The sequence below is a fragment of the Bombus vancouverensis genome, chromosome 3 (assembly GCF_051014615.1).
Source record: "Bombus vancouverensis nearcticus chromosome 3, iyBomVanc1_principal, whole genome shotgun sequence".
Taxonomy (NCBI): domain Eukaryota; kingdom Metazoa; phylum Arthropoda; class Insecta; order Hymenoptera; family Apidae; genus Bombus; species Bombus vancouverensis.
Window position 1 is genome coordinate 19069132 of NC_134913.1, and position 20402 is coordinate 19089533.

At 43.6% G+C, this 20402-nt stretch overlaps 1 protein-coding gene across 4 annotated transcripts in view; it reads left to right on the plus strand.

Annotated features, from left to right (window-relative positions):
• Positions 1-16810, plus strand: part of LOC117154093 (transcription factor hamlet) — a 57640-nt gene extending 40830 nt beyond the window's left edge. For 2 of the 4 annotated variants that reach the window (XM_033328773.2, XM_033328772.2), the window contains exons 4-8: positions 5670-5801; positions 7092-7218; positions 11612-11711; positions 13518-13674; positions 13756-16810. In XM_033328773.2, coding sequence (XP_033184664.1) covers positions 5670-5801; positions 7092-7218; positions 11612-11711; positions 13518-13674; positions 13756-15759 — 2520 coding nt within the window. In that variant the 3' untranslated portion in view covers positions 15760-16810. The remainder of the gene's footprint in view (positions 1-5669; positions 5802-7091; positions 7219-11611; positions 11712-13517; positions 13675-13755) is intronic. The other 2 variants (XM_033328774.2, XM_076617185.1) reach the window with 2 other exon arrangements.
• Positions 16811-20402: the final 3592 nt, after the last annotated feature.

Below are 20402 nucleotides of genomic sequence, written 5' to 3' on the forward strand. Positions count from 1 at the left end.
GCGTAATCAGAGATTCGTTCGCGACGATTTAATTCATTGGATTATTGGAATTCGCTGGAAAATTCAAGCTTATCCATAGAACGGTTTCGCACATAGGTCTACTTAGTCCGAGATTGGCAGAATTTGGTACGCGAACGGTTGACAGATTGTGCATACGAGCGCGCAGGCCCCGTCACAATGACCGAACTAATCTGGTCCGGTCCGGGAAGGTAGCCTAAGTTCAATATACACAGGAATACACTGCAGCCTGGAGGCGTTTCATGTATGCCTTCCACCATTGGCTTGCATTAATCACGACGCCGTTGGCAGGCCCGAGCTACACGAGTTCCGGCGTCAACTTAATTGTCCCGCCTGTTTCGCCAGGGATTCATTAATTGGGATGCACTTACATCGACGAACGGCCTACCTCTCTCCAACAACGAGATGTTATGTTGCTCGTTAAATAAAACAGCCTTCTATCGCGCTTGTTCGATGGAAAGGAAAAATATATGGGTAATTTGAAGTGGAAACTCTGACTTTGTCCTTTGAACGTCCGAAACGAAACGGTCAGGAAACGGGCCACGTCGTTAATTTTCGAAACACCAAAGATCATTCGTCAAACGAGGAAACTTCGTTATCTTTCCTTTGGCGGAATTTCTCGAGGAAATACGAGTCGAACGATTTTGGCAAATTTTCTGGCAGGCTAGTCTCTCTAATGATCGATCATATAAGGGGCTGGCAGTGACGCGACTCGGATATAATTTATACCGCTAGATACGCGAAGGGTAGCTTCCCTTAGAAACACGATGGAATACAGAGAGAAAGAGGTTCGGAGTCGGTTCCGTGAACGCGCGTCGGGGGTGGCATCTGCTGCGCGTTAGACACGGGTCGAAGGGCACCGTTTGCTTCGTCATTACTTGCATTACTTTTCCGGCACGAGTCAAGTGGGTCAAGTACGGGAAAATATGTACCTAATCGGGGAGAAAAGTCTGTTCGATCGGCGAACAGCGCATGAATCAGAGAACCGACGTTCTGACATAAAAACCAGGCTTACCTTTTGTCGAGTCGTACTTACGAGTCGTTCTTTAGCGTATTCTGCGTTTAAATGGAAAACTCGATCGTCTTTGTCCGGAAGTGGACGCAGCCGTGCGATTAGACACCGATATCCTAGCGCTTGCGTAACGCGCGCTTTGATTTTACGATTCGCGCTCGTGTGCTTCGTCTCTTTATCGCACGTATGGTTCGTTATCAAAAACGTAATTAAAGTTGGTCCGTCGGTTTGATATCGGCTTCATTCGAATTTCATTCCGTTTGGGAATTCGACCGACCGTCGCGCGAGTTCTCCTCCAACGGCAGCTTCGATACAATAAATTGCTTCTGACAGTCGTGAAAAAAAGGACACGCCGTTGAAACACTCGCGAGAGTTTCTGCAGAAAGTTTCTGCGTGGCAAACGGACGAATCCTCGAACGATCGACAGAAATTAATCGCAGACCAATTAAGGGCGGCAGGAGACTTTGGCAGTCGGCTCGAGTCGTCTACGATCTCCTCGCAGGGGCGAGCTTTAAACTAAGAGGAAATTAAGCAAAGATGTCGCCATGGCTAATGCCGCATTTGGTTGGGGGATTGCGCTGACGCTATACGACGCCTGAAATCGTAAACAGTCCTGTTATTTAGGGGATGATAATTGACCGTTTCAGTCTCCCTGGCGCGCGACGCCCAACGAATTTCTCGAAACTCTGGGAAATTCACCGCTGTGCCGGGGCACACGATGTTTACGAGTCTCTCTTTCGCCCCGGTGTCGACGAGCGGAGGGATGAAAATGGAATTCGATATGCCATTGTTGCGTCACAGGACGATAATGACGGTTCACTGTCGCTGTTGTAATCTACGTGTCGCCCGTGACTCTGATCAACTCGGAAGGATCCGAGGATTCTTGTCATCGACCATTGTCAACTTGTATTTGTGGAATTAGGCGAAGAGTCGTGTGGTGGAAAAATTTTGGTAATATTATACGAGGAAAAGCACGAATGGAAACGTTGCGATGCCTTGAAGTTGCCGAATCAGGAAAGTTGCGAGGTCGATTTTTGAGGAGGGGGCGGACACGCTGTGTCGGCTAAAAGCATTTTTGCGTCGGCCATCACGGTACTATCATATGCTATCGATCCACTTTATTCATAACTTTCGTCCCTCGTTACCACGTCGCACAGGTCTCTCTCTCTCTCTCCCCCCCCTTTCTCTCTCTCTCATCCCCTTTCTCTGTGGCCGTTATAGTTGTACATTAAAATTACGCGAGGACAACATTTTTCATTTATTTTTACATTCTCGTCCGTTCAACCCGACTTATTTTTCCTTTCACGATTCAAATTAAATACCATCGAGCGTTACACGTTTAACGATATTTCCATCGAGCAACGTTTCACTCGAGCCGAAAGGACATCTTTTAAGAGCTTCGAAAAAGGATCGACGCGAGAAGCTCTGACCTGGGCGTACGGTATTTTAATTCATGAATGGACACGTTCCATGGACGATGTTCCCCACGAAACGCCACCAGATAGAAACGCCGGGTTGGACAGCAAAAGATCGCGATCGTTCCTTCCCTCGTACGACGGCTGATCCTCGAGAAATGTGGAAAACGACGCGGAACCTCGCCGATTATGAGGGTCCATTGAGAGATGAAGATTCACGAAGATCTGGCGCGCTGTCTGACCTCGTCTCCTTTCTCGTGGGGTATTTTCGGTAAAATCCAGCCGACGTGGAAAGATCTTTCGTCGGTTCGGTTTTGTCGAAGGTGTGAGATTACAAAGGGAAAACGAAGAGATCGCATGTTTTGTACGACACGACTGTGTCCTGTGGGCCTCATGCCGGGCGAACGAGGAATCCCCTGACCGTGTGTTCCGCAGAACGACCGAAAGCCTGAGATACATCTTGTCGCCTCTTGTCGCTTGTTCCGATTTCTCGTCCTTTTCTTTCAGCCGGTGCACAGCTTTCTTGCCCGCGCGAACGAACAAATTAGGTTTCGAAGGATTTTCTTGGTGCATAGCTCGAATGGGTCGCTAACGGCTCGAAAATTTAAAGTAAGAAGCAAAGAAATATTCGCGGGCGCACTTTTATAGACATTTCCTTCGTCTATTATACTATTTTTCCACGTTTTCCCTTGCTGTGAAAGTCAACGCCGGTACGTTCAATTATCATCGTTGCCTTCTGCTCGTCGAACTGTGAATATCGCTCGGTGTTCTAGAGGATGCAGGTTCATAGAGAAAAATCAGCACGAACACCGGGAATGTAATTAAAATGGTCGCGTATTTCTGCCAATTTTAGCAATTTCGCGGCGACGCGCGGCGTGCCGCTAAAGAAGCTCAAGGAATCATGCAATTATAATTTATTCGCGTGTCGCCCGTCGACTCGCTCGCCCCCCTCCCCTCTCTCTCCTCCTTTCCTCTACTCCTGCTTTCCATTTAACTCGTACTCTCGTTTTTCCTTTGAGCCCAGTTTTCAGCGGCTTTACCGGTGTTCGTCGTTATTGTACAAAGATAATGCGCGGCTCGTAATTAATTCTTTCCGATTCGATAAAAGGAACAATATCTGCAGGCAGAGGTCGTGGAGAACGTCAAAATTTCGAGTATCCCTATTCGTCTTTCCCGGAATGGGTATTTCAGCTTTTAATTTCAAAGAGTTCCGATGTTAATGCGCGTTCCGGTTGCGACGGGAGAACTCTCGGAGCCGCAACCCCTCGTTTGCCGCTGCTTTCTGCGCCACGATTATGGGAATGAACGAGATCCACGGCTAGACAAATCTGTCCTTCGAATTGTTAGCACATGTCCGCGCTCGCCGACAAAGCGAATAGAAATCCTGCTGCGTGCTTTGCCGTCAGCTGAACGGTCACTTTCCGACAACCGCTCGAGTATGATACGAATCACTGCGAAAATAAAATTCAAATCGTGAATGATATTTTAATATTAAATTATCGTAATTATACCTAATCGAATTACGATTTCGTACGAAGAAACGTAAGTGGAAAAACCGAATTTATGAATGGACGCGATGATGTTGCAGTTCGTAGAAAAATTCTCGAGGACCTGAATATGAAGTGGGAATTCTAACAAGTTACTATTTTTCCCGGCAAAAGTGCTCTTTGCTGCACGAGTAAGTAACAAGTTGGCGCATCATGGTGAAAGGTGTTAGCCTGAGATCCTAATCTGTCGCGCTACACAACTAGAAGCCCTATTGTGATGGCTCGTTCGTGCCCATCTTCCAGAAACGCTCCTTACCAGGCCCGGTAGCTAAACTGGCCATTATGAGTGCCGAAAGAATCTTTGCCATCTCGCTCTCCTTTCTTCGCTTTCCTGTCTGCCAAACTGTCCCACTTCTTATTTCAGCATTATAGGGTATTACTAGTCCTACCGTTCCTACCTGAGCTGTGTCCATCAATGATATCCGATGCAACCGACGCGTCCTACGTAATCATTGAAGTCGCCGAAACGGGAAATCGAGCGCGACACGTTGTCGCGAACATTATCATTTAGTTTTACGAATCCTAGAAATTTATATGTCCGTCTTTGCATATCGAACACTCGATATCTTTTAATAACGTACTGATATTTTGGAAAGAATCGCCTTCTTAACGTTAATGTTCAAGCGTGACAGTTAAGAACGTGATGCAGACATACAGAAGCGCCGAGACGTAAATAATTCCGGCAGGCTCATCCCATGTTTTCAGACTTTACACAAGCTACGGATCATTGTCCGTAAGAAACAACCCTTCAAGGCACGGTAATCGTAATTACTTACCTGTAAGGTAGACGCTTATCCACCTGCGAGATTCATTGATTTTTATGGGCACACCTAGTTTTATTCGTGACCGGCAGGTGGTAGGGTAAAACCGACCAACGGACGAACGTCTGTGACGAAACGCTCTTAGATACCTCTGATACGAAAGCATCGAGTACCTCCTTTACTTTTAAGGAAGAAGCTTTACATCGACGAACTCCTGTGACATTTTTCAGTAATAGACGAATCGTTATATTTGCGATCCATTATCCTTTTGTAAATATAAAAGGATATCTCGGAATTTATATAATAAGGGAAACTCTTTCATTTTTCACTTTTAACGTTAAACGAAACTAAAATTAAATCGCACGTTGATAGTGTTAAACGGTTCTTCTAAGAAGGCTACAGACAACGAAGTTCTCGACAGAAGTGTGAAATGTGTTTACAGCGTGAGTCGAGGGTGGGAATTGGTTGGGAAACATATCGAAAGGCGGGCTGTCCAGGGGCGTATCAGGGTGAGACGCTTGGTCGGCCAAGCGTCTCGGAGCGAAGCGTGGTCGCGCGAGACAATTGAAAAAATCACTTGTCTCGCCCTAAAAGTAGGGAGAGTGGAGACCCTAGTGGATGCTGGAACGGCAAGTAACACTGGGTGATGAGAGGGCGATATCCGTGAGCGGTAGTCCGTTAAACGCAATGTCCCGGATCCAAAACATTGCGGTTCGCCTCCGGAAGTTGGCGTTCATACTGTTTTCAGCACGTGCACTGGCCGCATCGTGTTCCCAATAGATATTTATTGGTTCTTAACGATACTCGAATACGATTCTCGTAGTGTCAATACTGACGTCAGGTGCGATGGATGACGTTAAAACAAAAAAGAAAACGTTTCTGTAGTGGTACATTATGGGGAAATGATTTTTTTCAGGTTCGTACAGCTGGAAGTGGAGTCAGGGGATGGTTGGACGCATCCCACGAAACAAATAATTGGTTGAAGTATGTCCGAAGCACTAGCAGTCCGCACACCGTTAATATGCGACACGTGCTTATTGGTGGACAGGTAATAACCGTTAATTAAAAAAAGAAAAATTCGATACATTACAAACATAAAACGTAACGATTGCTCGTTCGGCTTTGCCAGCGGTTTATGTAATGATCGCAAATACCACTCACCACGAACGTTTCCATTTCCGTGCGAGCTTCGACAATTTGTTTTACAAGTCGATAGTAACTTCGCGCGTGGCGTTCGGTATTGACCACTAACGAATTCGATTTCGAACGCAACTGACACTGGATCGACAGTTGCAGTTAATAGGAAGGACTAATTACACGGTGTCAGACGCACTCGTAGTTAATTCTACGTGTGCTAGCGAAACTAATAAAAAAAAAACACGCGCCCACACTGCCATGTTTCCGTGACTCGCTAATGAGACGACGATGGAACGGAAACCGCGACCAAGTTTGTAGATTTACGTTTAGATTTGTAACTGCCAAATGCACTACTTCAAAATTTTAACTCTCTTGTTCTTCCGCACGCAACTACGCTAGTCGCCGAGTCGTTGTTTTCAACCACTAGGCCAGCGGTATTCTCTTCAAATAAATAGACGATATACCGTCATGTTCACCATAATCGTATTTATTTCGTGGAAGACAACGCGTATCGAGTTTCAACGCAGCAGCGTTTTTACGCATTGAACTATTCAGGAACTTGGAGGATGGTTCTATAAATTGGACAGAGACATTGGAGGTCGCGGTGTCAATTTGAGGTTGATCCTGACCTCCCGTCCTTTGCATTTTCTATCTATGTGAACCATGGCACATGGCGTTGGCTACGTTGTGGGCGCTCCCTAAGCTACGTGTATACAGGGTGTTTAGTTATTAAGTCACCCTACGGGGTCGTTTCGGTGACTTCCTATACGCCCTGTTTGCAATCGCTGTGGGAATGGGGGATGTGGCCCGCTCTATCAGAGCCCTACAGAATCGCCGTTGTAATGACTTTTCGGGGACCTTCTGACGATATCATAAAGATCCTTTCATTGCGTTCGACTGTTATGGACTCGCTGAAAAATTTGTACCGCTGAAAACTACGATATTAACGAATGGCGAGGGAATTAGAAATTATTGGAATTTCGATTTGCTGGTTCACTCGACGATTCGCTCTGCGATTTAACCGATCTTTATCCTTTGTAACCTTTGTAATTGTCGAATTGTATCCTTTGTAATTGTCGAAGCATCATTTCGATATTGTCATTGAGCGGTACTCGAGATTGTTCGAAGAAGCTCGAGATAATTCGCGATGAAAGGCAACGAAAGAGGGTCGGAAGATTCAAGGAGGTGTCATTGTCCGCAGATGGTGTACGAAGCGGTGCGGGATATAGCGGCGGGTGAAGAGCTGCTTCTCGGTGTTCGAGAACCTCTTCAACTTCAGGATATGCTTGGTGAAAATACTACCGAGGACAGAAGCGATCGAGAGACCGGTGAGTATCAAACGCGCTGCGATCTTGTCGCAAGAAAGGACGCGTGCTATATCGTTTTCTCGTTGCGTTATTGTGGCTGTTACCGTTTTATTAGCCCACGAGACGGTTACTCGGTCGAACAAAAACCGGGCCCGTTAAAAAATTTGCTTTTCCATCGAAGGAGAGATCGATCGCGAGCCAGCGAGTGTTCGCCAACTGACGTGATAACGGAAGCACGGGGCAAGCGAACAGATAATCAAACCCATTAAAATATTCCCAATCGTCGAACATGCGGGGCAAGCTGCCTTTACGACTTTTCGGGCCGATACACATCGTGACTTGCGCGCACTTGTGCGGGATCGCGCGTAAAAGTCGGAATGACAGGAGGCAGGTGTCTTCGGAAAGCGGAATTACCGATCTGATGCGAGGGAGGACAGAGGGTAAATCGTGAATCGTTGATTGCACGAGCTGCTCGTCATGCACCCGTGATTCTGGCGTGATTCACCTGGTCGGCCGTTGCGTATTAACCCCTTTTTATCGTAATAAGCGCTGATTATCGCGAGATAGACGTACTCGTGCCGCGTGTTACTTCGCCTCGAGTCGCTTTAAATTTCAATTTAAATCGTCGTTCACCCAACTGCGCCTCGATTCCTACGGAAAAAGTTGGAAATCCAATAGCGAAAGGGAAACTTTCGTTCTCCACGACCATTTGTCTTCAACTTTCATTAGGTGAAGCGCGAGAAATATATACGAGACATTTGCAAAGAGGGTTGCCACCTAGGTGCCTGACTGCTCGACAATTATCTGGTTGTAACTCCTGCACGATGGTCAGGATTCCGATGACTGCTAGGCAGAGATTAAAGGGGGCTATACGCGACACCCAGATGTCGCGGTAATTAAAAGCGGGATTATTATGAAAGTTGGAGGCGGCGCGGTGTCTACGGTTAATTCGCCGGCGATTTTTCCTCGTAATTTCACCGACTCGTAAACGTCTCCTCCGAGGACAGAAGACACGGAGCGCAGCCGACTCGTTCTTAATTAAATCGGTCTCACCCTCCAGCCAATTAAAATTTCGAAGATTTCAACCCACTTTCTATTCCACTTATAAATCGTCTACGAAGAAGGGGTGGCAGGTTTCTTCGGTTACCAACTCCGTTCTCGATTCCGAGTCAGCCTGACAACTCCCGGAGAGGTTCATTGTAACGTTTTCGACTGACGTTTATTCGCAATTATGCAAGTTTGATCAGAGAATCAAGGATCATCGAAAAATTCGTATCGCTAGAAATACTACTTCATTTTTTCTTCGATCGTTTCAACGATACGCCATCCCTACGCAAAATCATTCGTGTTCTTCGTGTTTTTTCTCCCCCTTAGGGATCGTAATAAGCTAAAAAAGACTACAGCCTATGAGACATGGAAAAATGTACAACAGAATCGCCGTTAATCCAGCGAAACCATTTTTACGAGAAATCCCTGGCAATCTGGTACGTTCAGCGAGAATAATGATGTCAAACAAACGGCGTACACCCCGTTGCAACCCTTGCAAGGGACATCTCTGCTCCGTCTCCCTTCAGCGGATCATTTCTTTTCACTGGTGCGGAGGGATGCTAAGGGAATCGCTTTAACGCGACTGCATGAGGGTGCGACTATGCATGGAACAGCATTAAAACAGCGATAAGATCTCTTTTATGCGTTTGAAACGTTTGGAAATCAGTTTTTACACGATTCTTCTGTACGATGAAAATACCGATATATCCTGGGAAGCTTTCCGGAAGCATATCCGGTTTTATTTGCGCTTGATTGTTCGCGCCGTCTCTGGCGATCAAAGTAGCTGGATATATTCGCGAACGAAACCGTTCTCGATAGGCAGTTACGCGAACTAATGCTTCGTCGAATGACGAGCGAGGACGTTTTACGTTGGCGAGACAGGCACGACTTTTTGCGACGATTCGGTAAACCACGCTTGCACGAAGCGCGTATCAGGGGGGCGTAGATGCAACGGGCTGCGGCAGTTAACGTGAGTTATGGTTTTGATTTTTCGCGGCGCTCAGTTTTTTCCTCTATTACCTAGTGGTGCTTACCCCGCCAATTTTCGTTCCAACCATGAGACGCATCTCTTTTTTTCTCTGGATGGCTCCATTTAAGGTTGTAGATAATTTATGGCCTGGTATTGTCGATTAACGCGCGCATAACCTCGCCTCATGGTCGGTGAAGGAAAAAAAGAAGGGCACAGCTTAAAAAAAGGGGTATCCGCGCATAAAAGGGCACGCGACGCTGTTTTCGAGGGGGGTGCCACGCGCACGCGGAGGGCGGTGAAAATGGACGACAACCCTATCTGATTCATCGAACTAATGACACGTTCTGCTTGACATTTTACTCGCGTTGCGATACTCGTGCAACGCAGTGCTTGTGGAATTTGCGAATGAGAATTACGATTTCCCTGTTCGAAAATTTTGTTCCGTTAAACCTTCGTGGACAACGCACGCCGACGAATAACGCATTAGCGATGACGAGCTGTTCGTTTTGCTTCGAAGTGTCCGTTATCCCGCTCGAACTCCTCGGGGCCATGTACTTGGTCCTGGTCCGTCACGATGCCACGGAAACATTGATTTCCGTTACTTTTTCCCATGTAACCGCCAACTGACACGGCTGCAGGGGGTATTACCAATGGATCCCACCTGTTGACTTTCAACGACGCGACGTTACATTCCGCCAGGTTTTTTCGTAACGTGCTCGATAGTGATGCATAATACCAAGATTGATCTACACGATACTCATTTTTTGGTGAAAATTTAATATATCTTGCCCCACGACGAATATATCAGAAACGTTTATAATCATCCGACGACAACAGTCGGTTGAATTTGACGAAAAAATATTCCCAATGTTGTTATTTATATTTTCAAATTTTTCCTTCCACGAAACCGTTGACATATTTTTTGTCTCTATCTACTGTCGATCTATGCGATGGTTTTTTGAAAGAGCAGTGCACGACCCTGTTAGCAGATCGCGAGGTCGACCGCATCCTTCATTGTTTAAATTCACGGCGTGCCGCTTCAAATTAGTCGTGGATAGAGGAACGATTAACGTTCTATGGGGGGTTGGCTGCGTGGCGAAGGGCGTAGTTGGTGGCGTAGGGACCGTGCCCGGTTCCCATGAAGGTCCGTTGGGGGCCATCGCTCGACCATATGGTTGGGACAAGTGTAGCGGCAGATTTAAATAACCGTTGGTGGACGGGTATCGTTTCGACTTTGCCATTCGTCCGGCTAATAGTCGATCAACGTACATCGATCGATCAACTATTTCCATATTTTTAATTCGTCTATGTCTAGCTTTGAAATGACGTTAATTACGATTAAATTACGATTTAAAATTGATTTCTATCTTATACTTTTACATTTAAAAGATAACGTATTTAGGCAAGTGAACCAAAAAGGCTAAGTTATTCAACCTATCGACAGATTACACTGCTTATATCGATTTAAAAAGTGTATTTTTTTACTTGCGGAGATTTTAGAAAGAATACGTTACTCTTGCCGTTGGATCGGTCTGAAATCTCCATCATTAAAAATTACACGCTGTCTCGTTCACGGACTCCTGATTTTACCTGCCGTTGCTCTTGTCAGTTGGGGGTGAACAGAGGCCGCAGGGGGCAAACGAGTCTCACCTGTGATTGGTTGGATTCCGACCTCGCTGTTACCAATGGGAAGCGGTCCCCGACACCCCGTTCGCGTTTTCAGTTGCAGAATAACATTCTACCAGCTAACTGGTGCATCATTGTGTCCATTGTCTTCGTCGACTGCAGCATCGTGGCCGACTAACGATAGGAAAAGGTACTTGATAGTGATCGTGATGTGTTCTCTCGTGTTAACTTTCTTCTTCGCTCCTTTCACACTCGTCCATCGTATTTAGTTTAGTTTCGTTTAGTTTAGTTAGTTACTCGTAGTTAGTTTAAAAAGAAATCGTCGTCGATTTTTCAAAATATTCATCGCGATTAAAAATAAAAGGCTGAAAGGGCGACCTTGTAATTGTAATTTTGAGAGTGCAGTGTTTCGACGTTTCTGTTGAAAAACGGAGGAACGCGACGTTTAGGAAAAAATTGTCGCGTCCATAGGATGCTCGTAGACAGGCCGAGTTCTTCCACGGATAGATAAACCGATAGTGCCGGTTTGATTTAATAATTCAGGAACAATCCCGGCGTCCACTTGTCACGCCACTCTCTGCTGGCTCCCCGCGCGCTTCTCGATCACGTAATTCGCCCACACTAGGACGGGTCACGTATCATCGTTCTCGGGGTTGTAATTTATAGAGCCGCAGCCCGTCACAAAGTGGAACGGAATTATGACTTCCAGTCTATCTTCGTTTCTCTTTCTGCAGGGTCGTTTCATGTGTCTTTTCTTTTCTATGCTTGTAGCCTCGCAACACAGCGGGACCGTAGACGAAGATAAAGAAGACGAGGAGGAAGGGGAGACCAGATGCCCTGTCTGCGACAAACCGTTTCAAGATATTGAACTGTAAGTATCTTAAAAAGAAATCATACTTTGATCGTAATAAATTTCAGTAATTTCGTTAGGCAATCGATTCGCTCTTAAAAATAAGATTGCTTGAACAAAATCGTTAAAATTCATATCTTTTCCTCCTCGACCTCCTTGAACCTTTATCAACGAGCAATAGATTTATTATTACGTTTTATGAAGCGAGAAATCACCATAAAGTCGACGATACTAAAGCTTGGTTCATGAAGGATTTATAAATAACTCGTCGTTATACGCTGTTGAAATCAGATCGTCGGGAATTGTCCCCTCTAGCGACACATCGACGACAAATCGCGATCGAGATTGATATATTTTTCGTAACCATCTACTTATATTATCACCTTGAGGATTAATTTTTACATCGATACCAGATACGGACGGTCGTATTTTCATATCTAGCATTAGTGCTCGAGAGAAACAACAGAGCGAACTGGTAATCGTAATTTGATATGACGGATAAGTTATTCATTAATCGACAGGAAAATACAGAAACGAGAAGCGCGTTATCCACTCGAAATCTGAGCGTTAGCTGCGCTCCGTTCGAAAAGAGGGGCCCCGAGCACGCGAACCATATCGAGGGTTGCCTTCAGAATTACGATAGCTTTTTCAGGGGCCGACATTGTTTGCGTAGCGCTATTAAACGAAAAGTCAAATACTTAACCGATGCGATCGCCGTATGAAAGCTTGGATTATTTGCCTTCTAATTTCTTCCCACGAGCTTACAAGACCAAAGTAAAAAGGTATTGTCCTAATTACCTTACAGAGGATCGAGTCTTCTAATTAAAAATAAATACTCTTCTTTTCTTAGTATTTGCAATTATGCATTTCCAATGTTATTCCATAAACATTTTTGTTAGGCAACGGTTAGTTTTCGTAATTAAGTTGGCGAAAAGTTTTTCAGTGTTACGTAACCGCAGTTGGTCCAATTTCGGACATCCATTTTGGCCCGTTCCGGCATCTGTTTCCCGGTTTGGCGACAGACCGCAACACCAGCCGCTTCCGTGAGCCTCGGCTCGGCAGAGTCACCTGTTGTAGCACATAAAGTACGCGCGAGATCCGCATTTGGTTGCATCGAGCCACCCCCTTATGCATCATCGAAGGCGTCGCGTGCCCGCAGCTCATCTGGCACAGCGCACCGTCACCGTGAACCTACTATCTCACCACGAATAGGTTTCACGCGACACGTGTGTTCGAGGGTGTAAAATCAATGCCGCCACCACACCATGGCACATCCTGTGACCATAACCCGTGGCCAGCTCGCGACACCCTGCTCTTACAACGAGCGTTGTTCGTGTTGAACCCCGCCATCGCCACCGTTGTCGCGACTCTCTTACTCTCTCTCTCTCTCTCTCTCTTCGTTTCTTTGTGTGTATACGATGACCACCCTCTTCCTTCGGGGGCGTGTGACCGTTATTACGAGAGAGCTTGTCCGCTGGCGCGCTACCGGAGTCACTTAGTCATCATCCTCGACTGCACCGAGCGCAGTCTTCGTCGGTGCGCTGCCCCGGATCGATTATATCTGAGGTTTCTTGTTCGACCCGCTTTGAGATTTCGCCGCGATTACGCTCCAGTTTCCAGGGCTTTTGCCGACAACACAGCGCCGTTCTTCTAGCCGGGCTTGTCATTCTTGAATATTGAATTTAAGAGAGTGGGAAAACTATCGACGATTTGAATCGCTAAATCGACGGAACGAGGATGTGACATATGGTTTAGTGTAGGACTTTAGTGACAGATGTCTGAATAGTGTGATGAATTTCTTAGAGATCCTTGGTGCTTTTCTTTCAGATTGGACAGTCACCTGATAACGTGTCACAGATATCCAGCGGAACAGCATCGCTGCGACAATTGTCCCCGTGCGTACGCCTGGCGACCACTGTTGGTTCGTCATCGTGCGATCGTTCACGGTGATCTCCGCAACTACCCCTGCGAGAACTGTCCGAAGGTAAGCATCACCTTTGACACAAACTTTACAAAACACGACACGTATCTCCTTGAAGTAACATCTTCAAAGTTTCGCTAACAGTCGGACAAACCGCAGGTCTTCACGGACCCGTCGAACCTCCAGCGTCACATCAGGACTCACCACGTGGGCGCGAGAAGCCACGCGTGCACCGAATGCGGAAAGACGTTCGCCACCAGTTCCGGTCTCAAGCAGCATACTCACATTCACAGCAGCGTGAAACCGTTTCAGTGCGAGGTCTGCTTCAAGGCATACACGCAGTTCTCGAACCTATGCCGACACAAACGAATGCACGCTGATTGTCGTATGCAGATCAAATGCGTTAAATGCGGACAGTCCTTCAGCACGGTCACCTCGTTATCAAAGCATAAGCGATTCTGCGATTCGACACCGCCGACCGGTCCACCTGGCGCCATGCCGCAGTTACCAACCCCAGCGCCGAGTCCTTTTCTGGTCTATCCCAGACCTCCGGTCAGTCTCCCAGGAGGTTTGCCTTTCTACCCACCAAGTTTGATGGGACCCTATCCGGGAATTTTCCCGAACGCTCCTAACTTTTTGAACACTCCGCTCTTGTTCCCGCCAAAAGTTGAGGAAGCTGAGAAAAGGAGCGACAGTCCAAAGAAAGAGCGCTTCACCCCGCCGAGAGTACTGCCGCAGCATAGTAAAGTATCTCCATCCACTGCTGAGGAGGCTACCTCCTCGTTCAGACCATCTCCAGCTAGGCCACCTGTCCAGCCAACTCCCGAGAGCGACGACGATCCCTCTAAGAAACGGGAGACCAATAGAAACAACGAGAAAAAGACGGATTCTGAACATGCCCCGGCAATCACGAACGAAGAGACGACGGATCAACCTTTAGATCTGAGAGTCCAAACGAAGAAGCAACGAACGAATTCGAACACCGCAGAGAGAAAGAGTCGTAGCCCGTCACCAACGCCAGCGCCGATGGAAGAAGCACCACCTCCTCCAGATCCTCCAAAACCCGAGGAAGAGACGCCCGTGCCAATGGAGGTCGATTCCAAGGATGTGCCCAACAGCCCGCAGCTGAGAACCAGCCTACCCACGGAACAACCACCTACCACCACACCACCGCACATGGCGTATCCTAGACCGATTCACCCGATGTTGCTGGAGGCCATGTATCGCGGACCAACTAGTTCCTTCCCAGGATTTCCAGGTGGACCACCGCCTCCTGGTAGTGCAACCCCGGAATCCAGACTGCTACCACCGCTACCGCCCTTCGGACCACCGCGTGGGCTTCCTTTTTTAGGGACATTTATGAACGGGCTCAGCGGCGCTAGGCCAGGAGGCGGAGGATTCGACCTGCTTGCCAGGCCGCCGTTGGGACCGTTCCCAGGCGTGAAGCCGTTCCAAGAGGCCGTGATCGCGCCCCATCACCATCATCATCATCATCACGCCCACGGCAAAATGAAAGACCGATATTCCTGCAAGTTCTGCGGAAAGGTGTTCCCCCGATCCGCTAATTTGACCAGACATTTGCGTACACATACCGGTGAACAACCTTACAAATGCAAGTATTGCGAGCGGTCCTTCAGCATCTCCAGTAATCTTCAGCGACACGTGAGGAATATCCACGACAAACAGAGACCTTTCAAGTGTCCGCTTTGCGAGAGATGCTTTGGCCAACAGACAAATTTAGACAGACATCTGAAGAAACACGAAGCCGACGACGGTAGTGGCGTTGTTTCCGTGGCGGATTCACCGGGAAGCAGCAACGAAAACGAACGAGAGGACACGTACTTCGACGAAATCAGATCGTTCATGGGAAAAGTGACTTATGGTGGCGAGGCTGGCTATGGATTGCCCCCACACCCGGCCTATTTACCTAGTCGACTTCACGAGATGCACGAGTCCAAGATGGAAACGGAATACGACGAAGACGAGGATAGCGAGGAAGGAGTCTCTCCTTTGGATGAAACGGATGGCTTGTCACCCGCAGAGGCTAAAGAATCCACTCCACCACCGCAATACGATCTGAAGCTGAGGGAGAAGCAGGAACTGCTCAACAATAACACGGCCGAGCCTGTCATTGAGATTTCCACATAGCCCATAGGTCGGATAGTTTGAAGAAGATGGAAATTAATCGCGGAAATGCTGTTTTAGTGACGCACATAGAACTGTTACAAAGGTGTTCGTCTTGATGTAACTGTTATAACCGTAGGAAAATTCGATCTATCGTGTTTTCAAGTAACTCGTCGTGAAAAGAGTGTCAGTTTGAGAATTTCGTCGCTGACACCGTGACTTCTTTGAAGTTGAACTTTCTTCGGGGTACGATAAGAAGATGTTAAAGACGCTAAAGAAAAGTGCGTTTATAATAATTCGCAGACATTTTTGGATTCGGTGGGCTTTTATTTTCCAAGTTTCTATTTTCTTTTCTTTTTGCACCGCAAGAGTGAGAATGTAAGAGAGATCGAACGAAATTCACTGTCCTTTCTCATACACGAACAAATACATATACACGTACATACCCACATATACACATATTCACGTTCGTTACGGACAAGCTGTTCAATAGCGTAGTTCCTACAGGCTCGTTTTCATTGTACACGCGCACGTAATTAATAATCGTTCGAACTTTCCCTCTTTTCCCTTTGACGACCTGACTATCGGTCGCTAATTGTAGTATCATTTACTCAAGTTACTGCAAGTTATTTTGCGTCGTGCGAAGCTGTCTAACGCGAAAGGCAGATCCCGATTCGAGTTTCTAAATCTCGATTACCCTCCTTTAATAGTATGTATATTTACACAAGACGATCTAATCGTGCAACGATTCAAAGATATCAGAGCCGGGAGAAGATTAAGCATCGACGTTTTTTTCTTTCTAGAGAGTAGTTCGATGGTTGCAATTCTCGACGGAAGCGAATTCAAGGAACCTCGTGGAGCTCGTGCTCGAATAGGTAGAAAAGTACGTGCATATGTCTGGTGTTAGTCGGCTCGAAGCCAAAGCGACGAGGATGACGATTATTGAAGTGAACGTGTAATTAAAAGAGTAACGTTTTATGAGAATCTGTGTACAAATTTCTATTAGGTGATATAACGTTTGTAAAAAAGAAGAAGAATACAGAAGTTCTCCGCGATTTTTAATATATATATACATATATATATTAATCTATATATTTATCTATATATACATATACATATATATATTTATATATATATATAGATAGATATTATACATATGCATATATTATAAATATGCAATCTTATCAATTTATTGTGACATGGGTTACGAGAAGTACTTTATAGAGACGCATAATTGTTACGTTTATTTCACTGGATAATAAATAAGCGGATCGCGCGTGTTTTCATCCTGTTCTCGATGTTTAAGAATGATGCTCGTGAATGTTCAACGAAACACACATTTGAATTTTGTACAGGCGTAGGCGTGTACGGAATCGCAAAGAGAAAGAAAAAATAAAGTTATTTACCTTCTTTTCTTTTGATCATTCCCAGGCAATGTTTGTGAATAGCGTTTTGATAATGGCGTTGACAACATAGGAAGTTATTTTGTTTTTTCACGTAAAAGTTTACGAATACATGCTCTACATATCTCTTCTTCTCTCATCCTTTTCTCTAATAGACGATAACAAACTTACAGTTTGATTAAGCATACTTACGTCGATCATACTAATTAAGAACGATTATATTATGAATCTATCTATACATATTGTATAAAAGCATCCTGTAACTTCATTATAATTACTATTAAAATATTACACTTCAAATATGATGATTACTATTAATTACCTCATCATTAATTACCCAACACCTCTGCCTATAAAAATTCGTAGTATAGGATACAAGTATGTAAATGTACAAATATATAAGTGTTTATTGCAGAATTATTTGATAGAATGCTCACATTTTCTTGGAAATTACTTATCTATGTACATACAGGTACCATTTATCGAGAGAAAAGTAAAACATTCAAATTATTTTGGATATTTAATCGAAGATTTTCATACTTTATCATCATAAGATATTCATACTTTACTTTTTGAAAACTTTTTAATTAACATTTAACTCGAATTTGTGGCTTTCCTGTATGCAGATTATTAATTGATTGAATGAAAAAAAATGGAAAAAGGGTTAATGGATACGATGACAATCAATGGTTAATTCAATGAGGTATCAAACAGTATGTACTAAACAATTACTATATACTAGACGCATGATTCATAATTGATGGTATGTAATGCTATTAAGAATACTGAGATGAAATTGGAAAAGATTACAAAAATGTTTTTTTTCATTTGATCATACATATATCTTAAATAGAATTCTAAACGGTTAGAATGAACGTTCTTAATAAACTTTTCTATTTCTTTCGTATTGTTCCCTTAATAGACTGGTAATAAATATTTTTTAATAGATTTTTAAATTTCAAATCGAATGACTTGATTTTATTGTATGTATGTATTTAATCTCATTTAAGTGATTGCAGTCATACTTTGTTGCATTTCCCGCGTGAATTTTCTATGGTATCGCCATCTCACGACTTTTATCAATAATTTTTATTGTTTCTAAAGAAGACGCCATTACAAGTTCAGATTTTGGCGCGTAACATTATCGTGCTCTTCCAGCAACTGTTTGGTCAAGAAATTCTGGATTTTTTGCAAAGATTTTCGAGTGTTTATAAAATGTGATACGGTTTATTACTACAAGATACGTCTCAGCCTTCGGTAACGCAATATAATCCCTAAAATCAGTTATATTGCATTTAGAGTATTCGTTAATGTTCAGTGTAGCGATACATATTTTATAACATTCGCAAATAATATTTTACGCTTTCCCAGACGTCGTTTTAACATGTAACTTTATAACAGCAGTAAACAGCAGTATTTTTCAAAACAAACGCTCGGTAAGAGAAGGAAGAAAAGCATATAACGGCATGTAACGGCCCTCCTCCCTCTAAGAGTTTTACTTTCAGAGAATGTTTCTATGATTGCGTGCAATGCGATTAGTGAAGTCAGTGTTTGTTTCGTAATTGTAATTTCAATATTACTCAGAATAGAATATCTCTTGTTAGCACCAATTGCAATAGTTATACGCGAAATTAGTAAAATTAGTAAAATAAATAAAATAGTAATTATTTATTTCTCTTTTTGTATATAGTCTTTTTTTTTTGAACATTCGTTTTCAATTTTCGAGTCAGTATTCAAGAGGATAAAGTATCTTCTGGAGCCTAGCAGTGTAAGTATTTTTGCACATTATTTATCCATTTAGTTTATTCTTTGTATATTGCTTGAATTATTTTATTAACTATTGGAATGAAACCTCAAAGTTTCTCTATATTGAATTATAAAATCTAAATTTGAAATTGTTCTATTAAAGTTTCAATTCTTATAGTAATTACAGTTTATTAAGTTTAATAGAATTTTATGATTCATTATCTTGGACTTTTGTGAAACAATCAAACAATCAACACTGCGGCTTTAAGAATAAATTATAATGTTACATATTTTGTTACAGTTTCCCCACAATCTCCACTTCCTCGTGTCCTCTGGATAGAATCTTACGGTATTACAAAAGCCAAGAATATAAGTATTGTACTTCAATTAACTCTATTTCTTTCATTTTTGTCTTAACCATAATTAATTAATCAAGGAATAAAATTTACTGAAAATTTGTATTTTTGCCTATTACATTAATAAACTGTAAAATTTTGTCTTCAACAATAAATTATATGTATACTATTGCATATTTTGTTACAGATATTTCATAATTTGTACTTCTACCATAAGGTTTGATAATTTTTCTGGGATGACAGCCTTCATGATGGTTTCTTCTGAAGTACGTCAAAATTGTCGACATCGTCCGTCGTCCAAATGTAACTGCGAGTCGCATGCTTTTTTGTCCCTCCCGTCACTCAATCATGTCGTAGGATGAAAGGTCCGAATCGACACGGGTGATTGGTTGTATCACGTAGAATTTTTTACGAGCATAGTGACCGCGAGTATTTATTATATCCGTGAGTGGTAGTACATATTTTCTTTTTATATGTTTTATTTATTAGTTCAGGATAGATCTCCTTGCACATCGCTTTTTTTAATAACATGAACAATGCTATGTAATGTTAGTAATTGAATAATTAATTATGATTGATCATGAATGCAGTGAAATATCATATTCATATCGGTCAATGGATATAAGTACGCGTATGAATAAAATACGAATCTTTTTGAGTAAAATATCATTTTCAAAAGTTTAAAAAGTGTTCATTGTATTTCTTGAAGTTTATCTTATACTATAAAAGAGTGCATTTACTTCTGCGTTAATATGAACAGTTATTAGACAGATTCATATTGTAGTTGTAAGTTATCAGTCGGTATCATTGGCGCGACCACGTTCCCTCCGACGATCAGTTATTATACTCCACGTTCTATGGATAAGGTAGATTACATAATGCGCCTTGTTCCATTGACAAGGCTGCGATTTTGTGTTCTCCATTTTATTAACTGTCGGTATTTTTCGACGTACGAATTTTTATTCATCTTAACTTTTATTGTCTTAATCACTTCTTATTGAAAGTTTGAAACTTCGGTAAAAATATAACATATATATATAACAAATATATAGCAGTACAGTTATTTTCATCATGAACTGGTATTCAATATAAAATAACACAGTTCTAAACCAAAAACTAGTATCGCAGATGCGTGAATTCAGTTTTCGCTCGTAAAAACTAT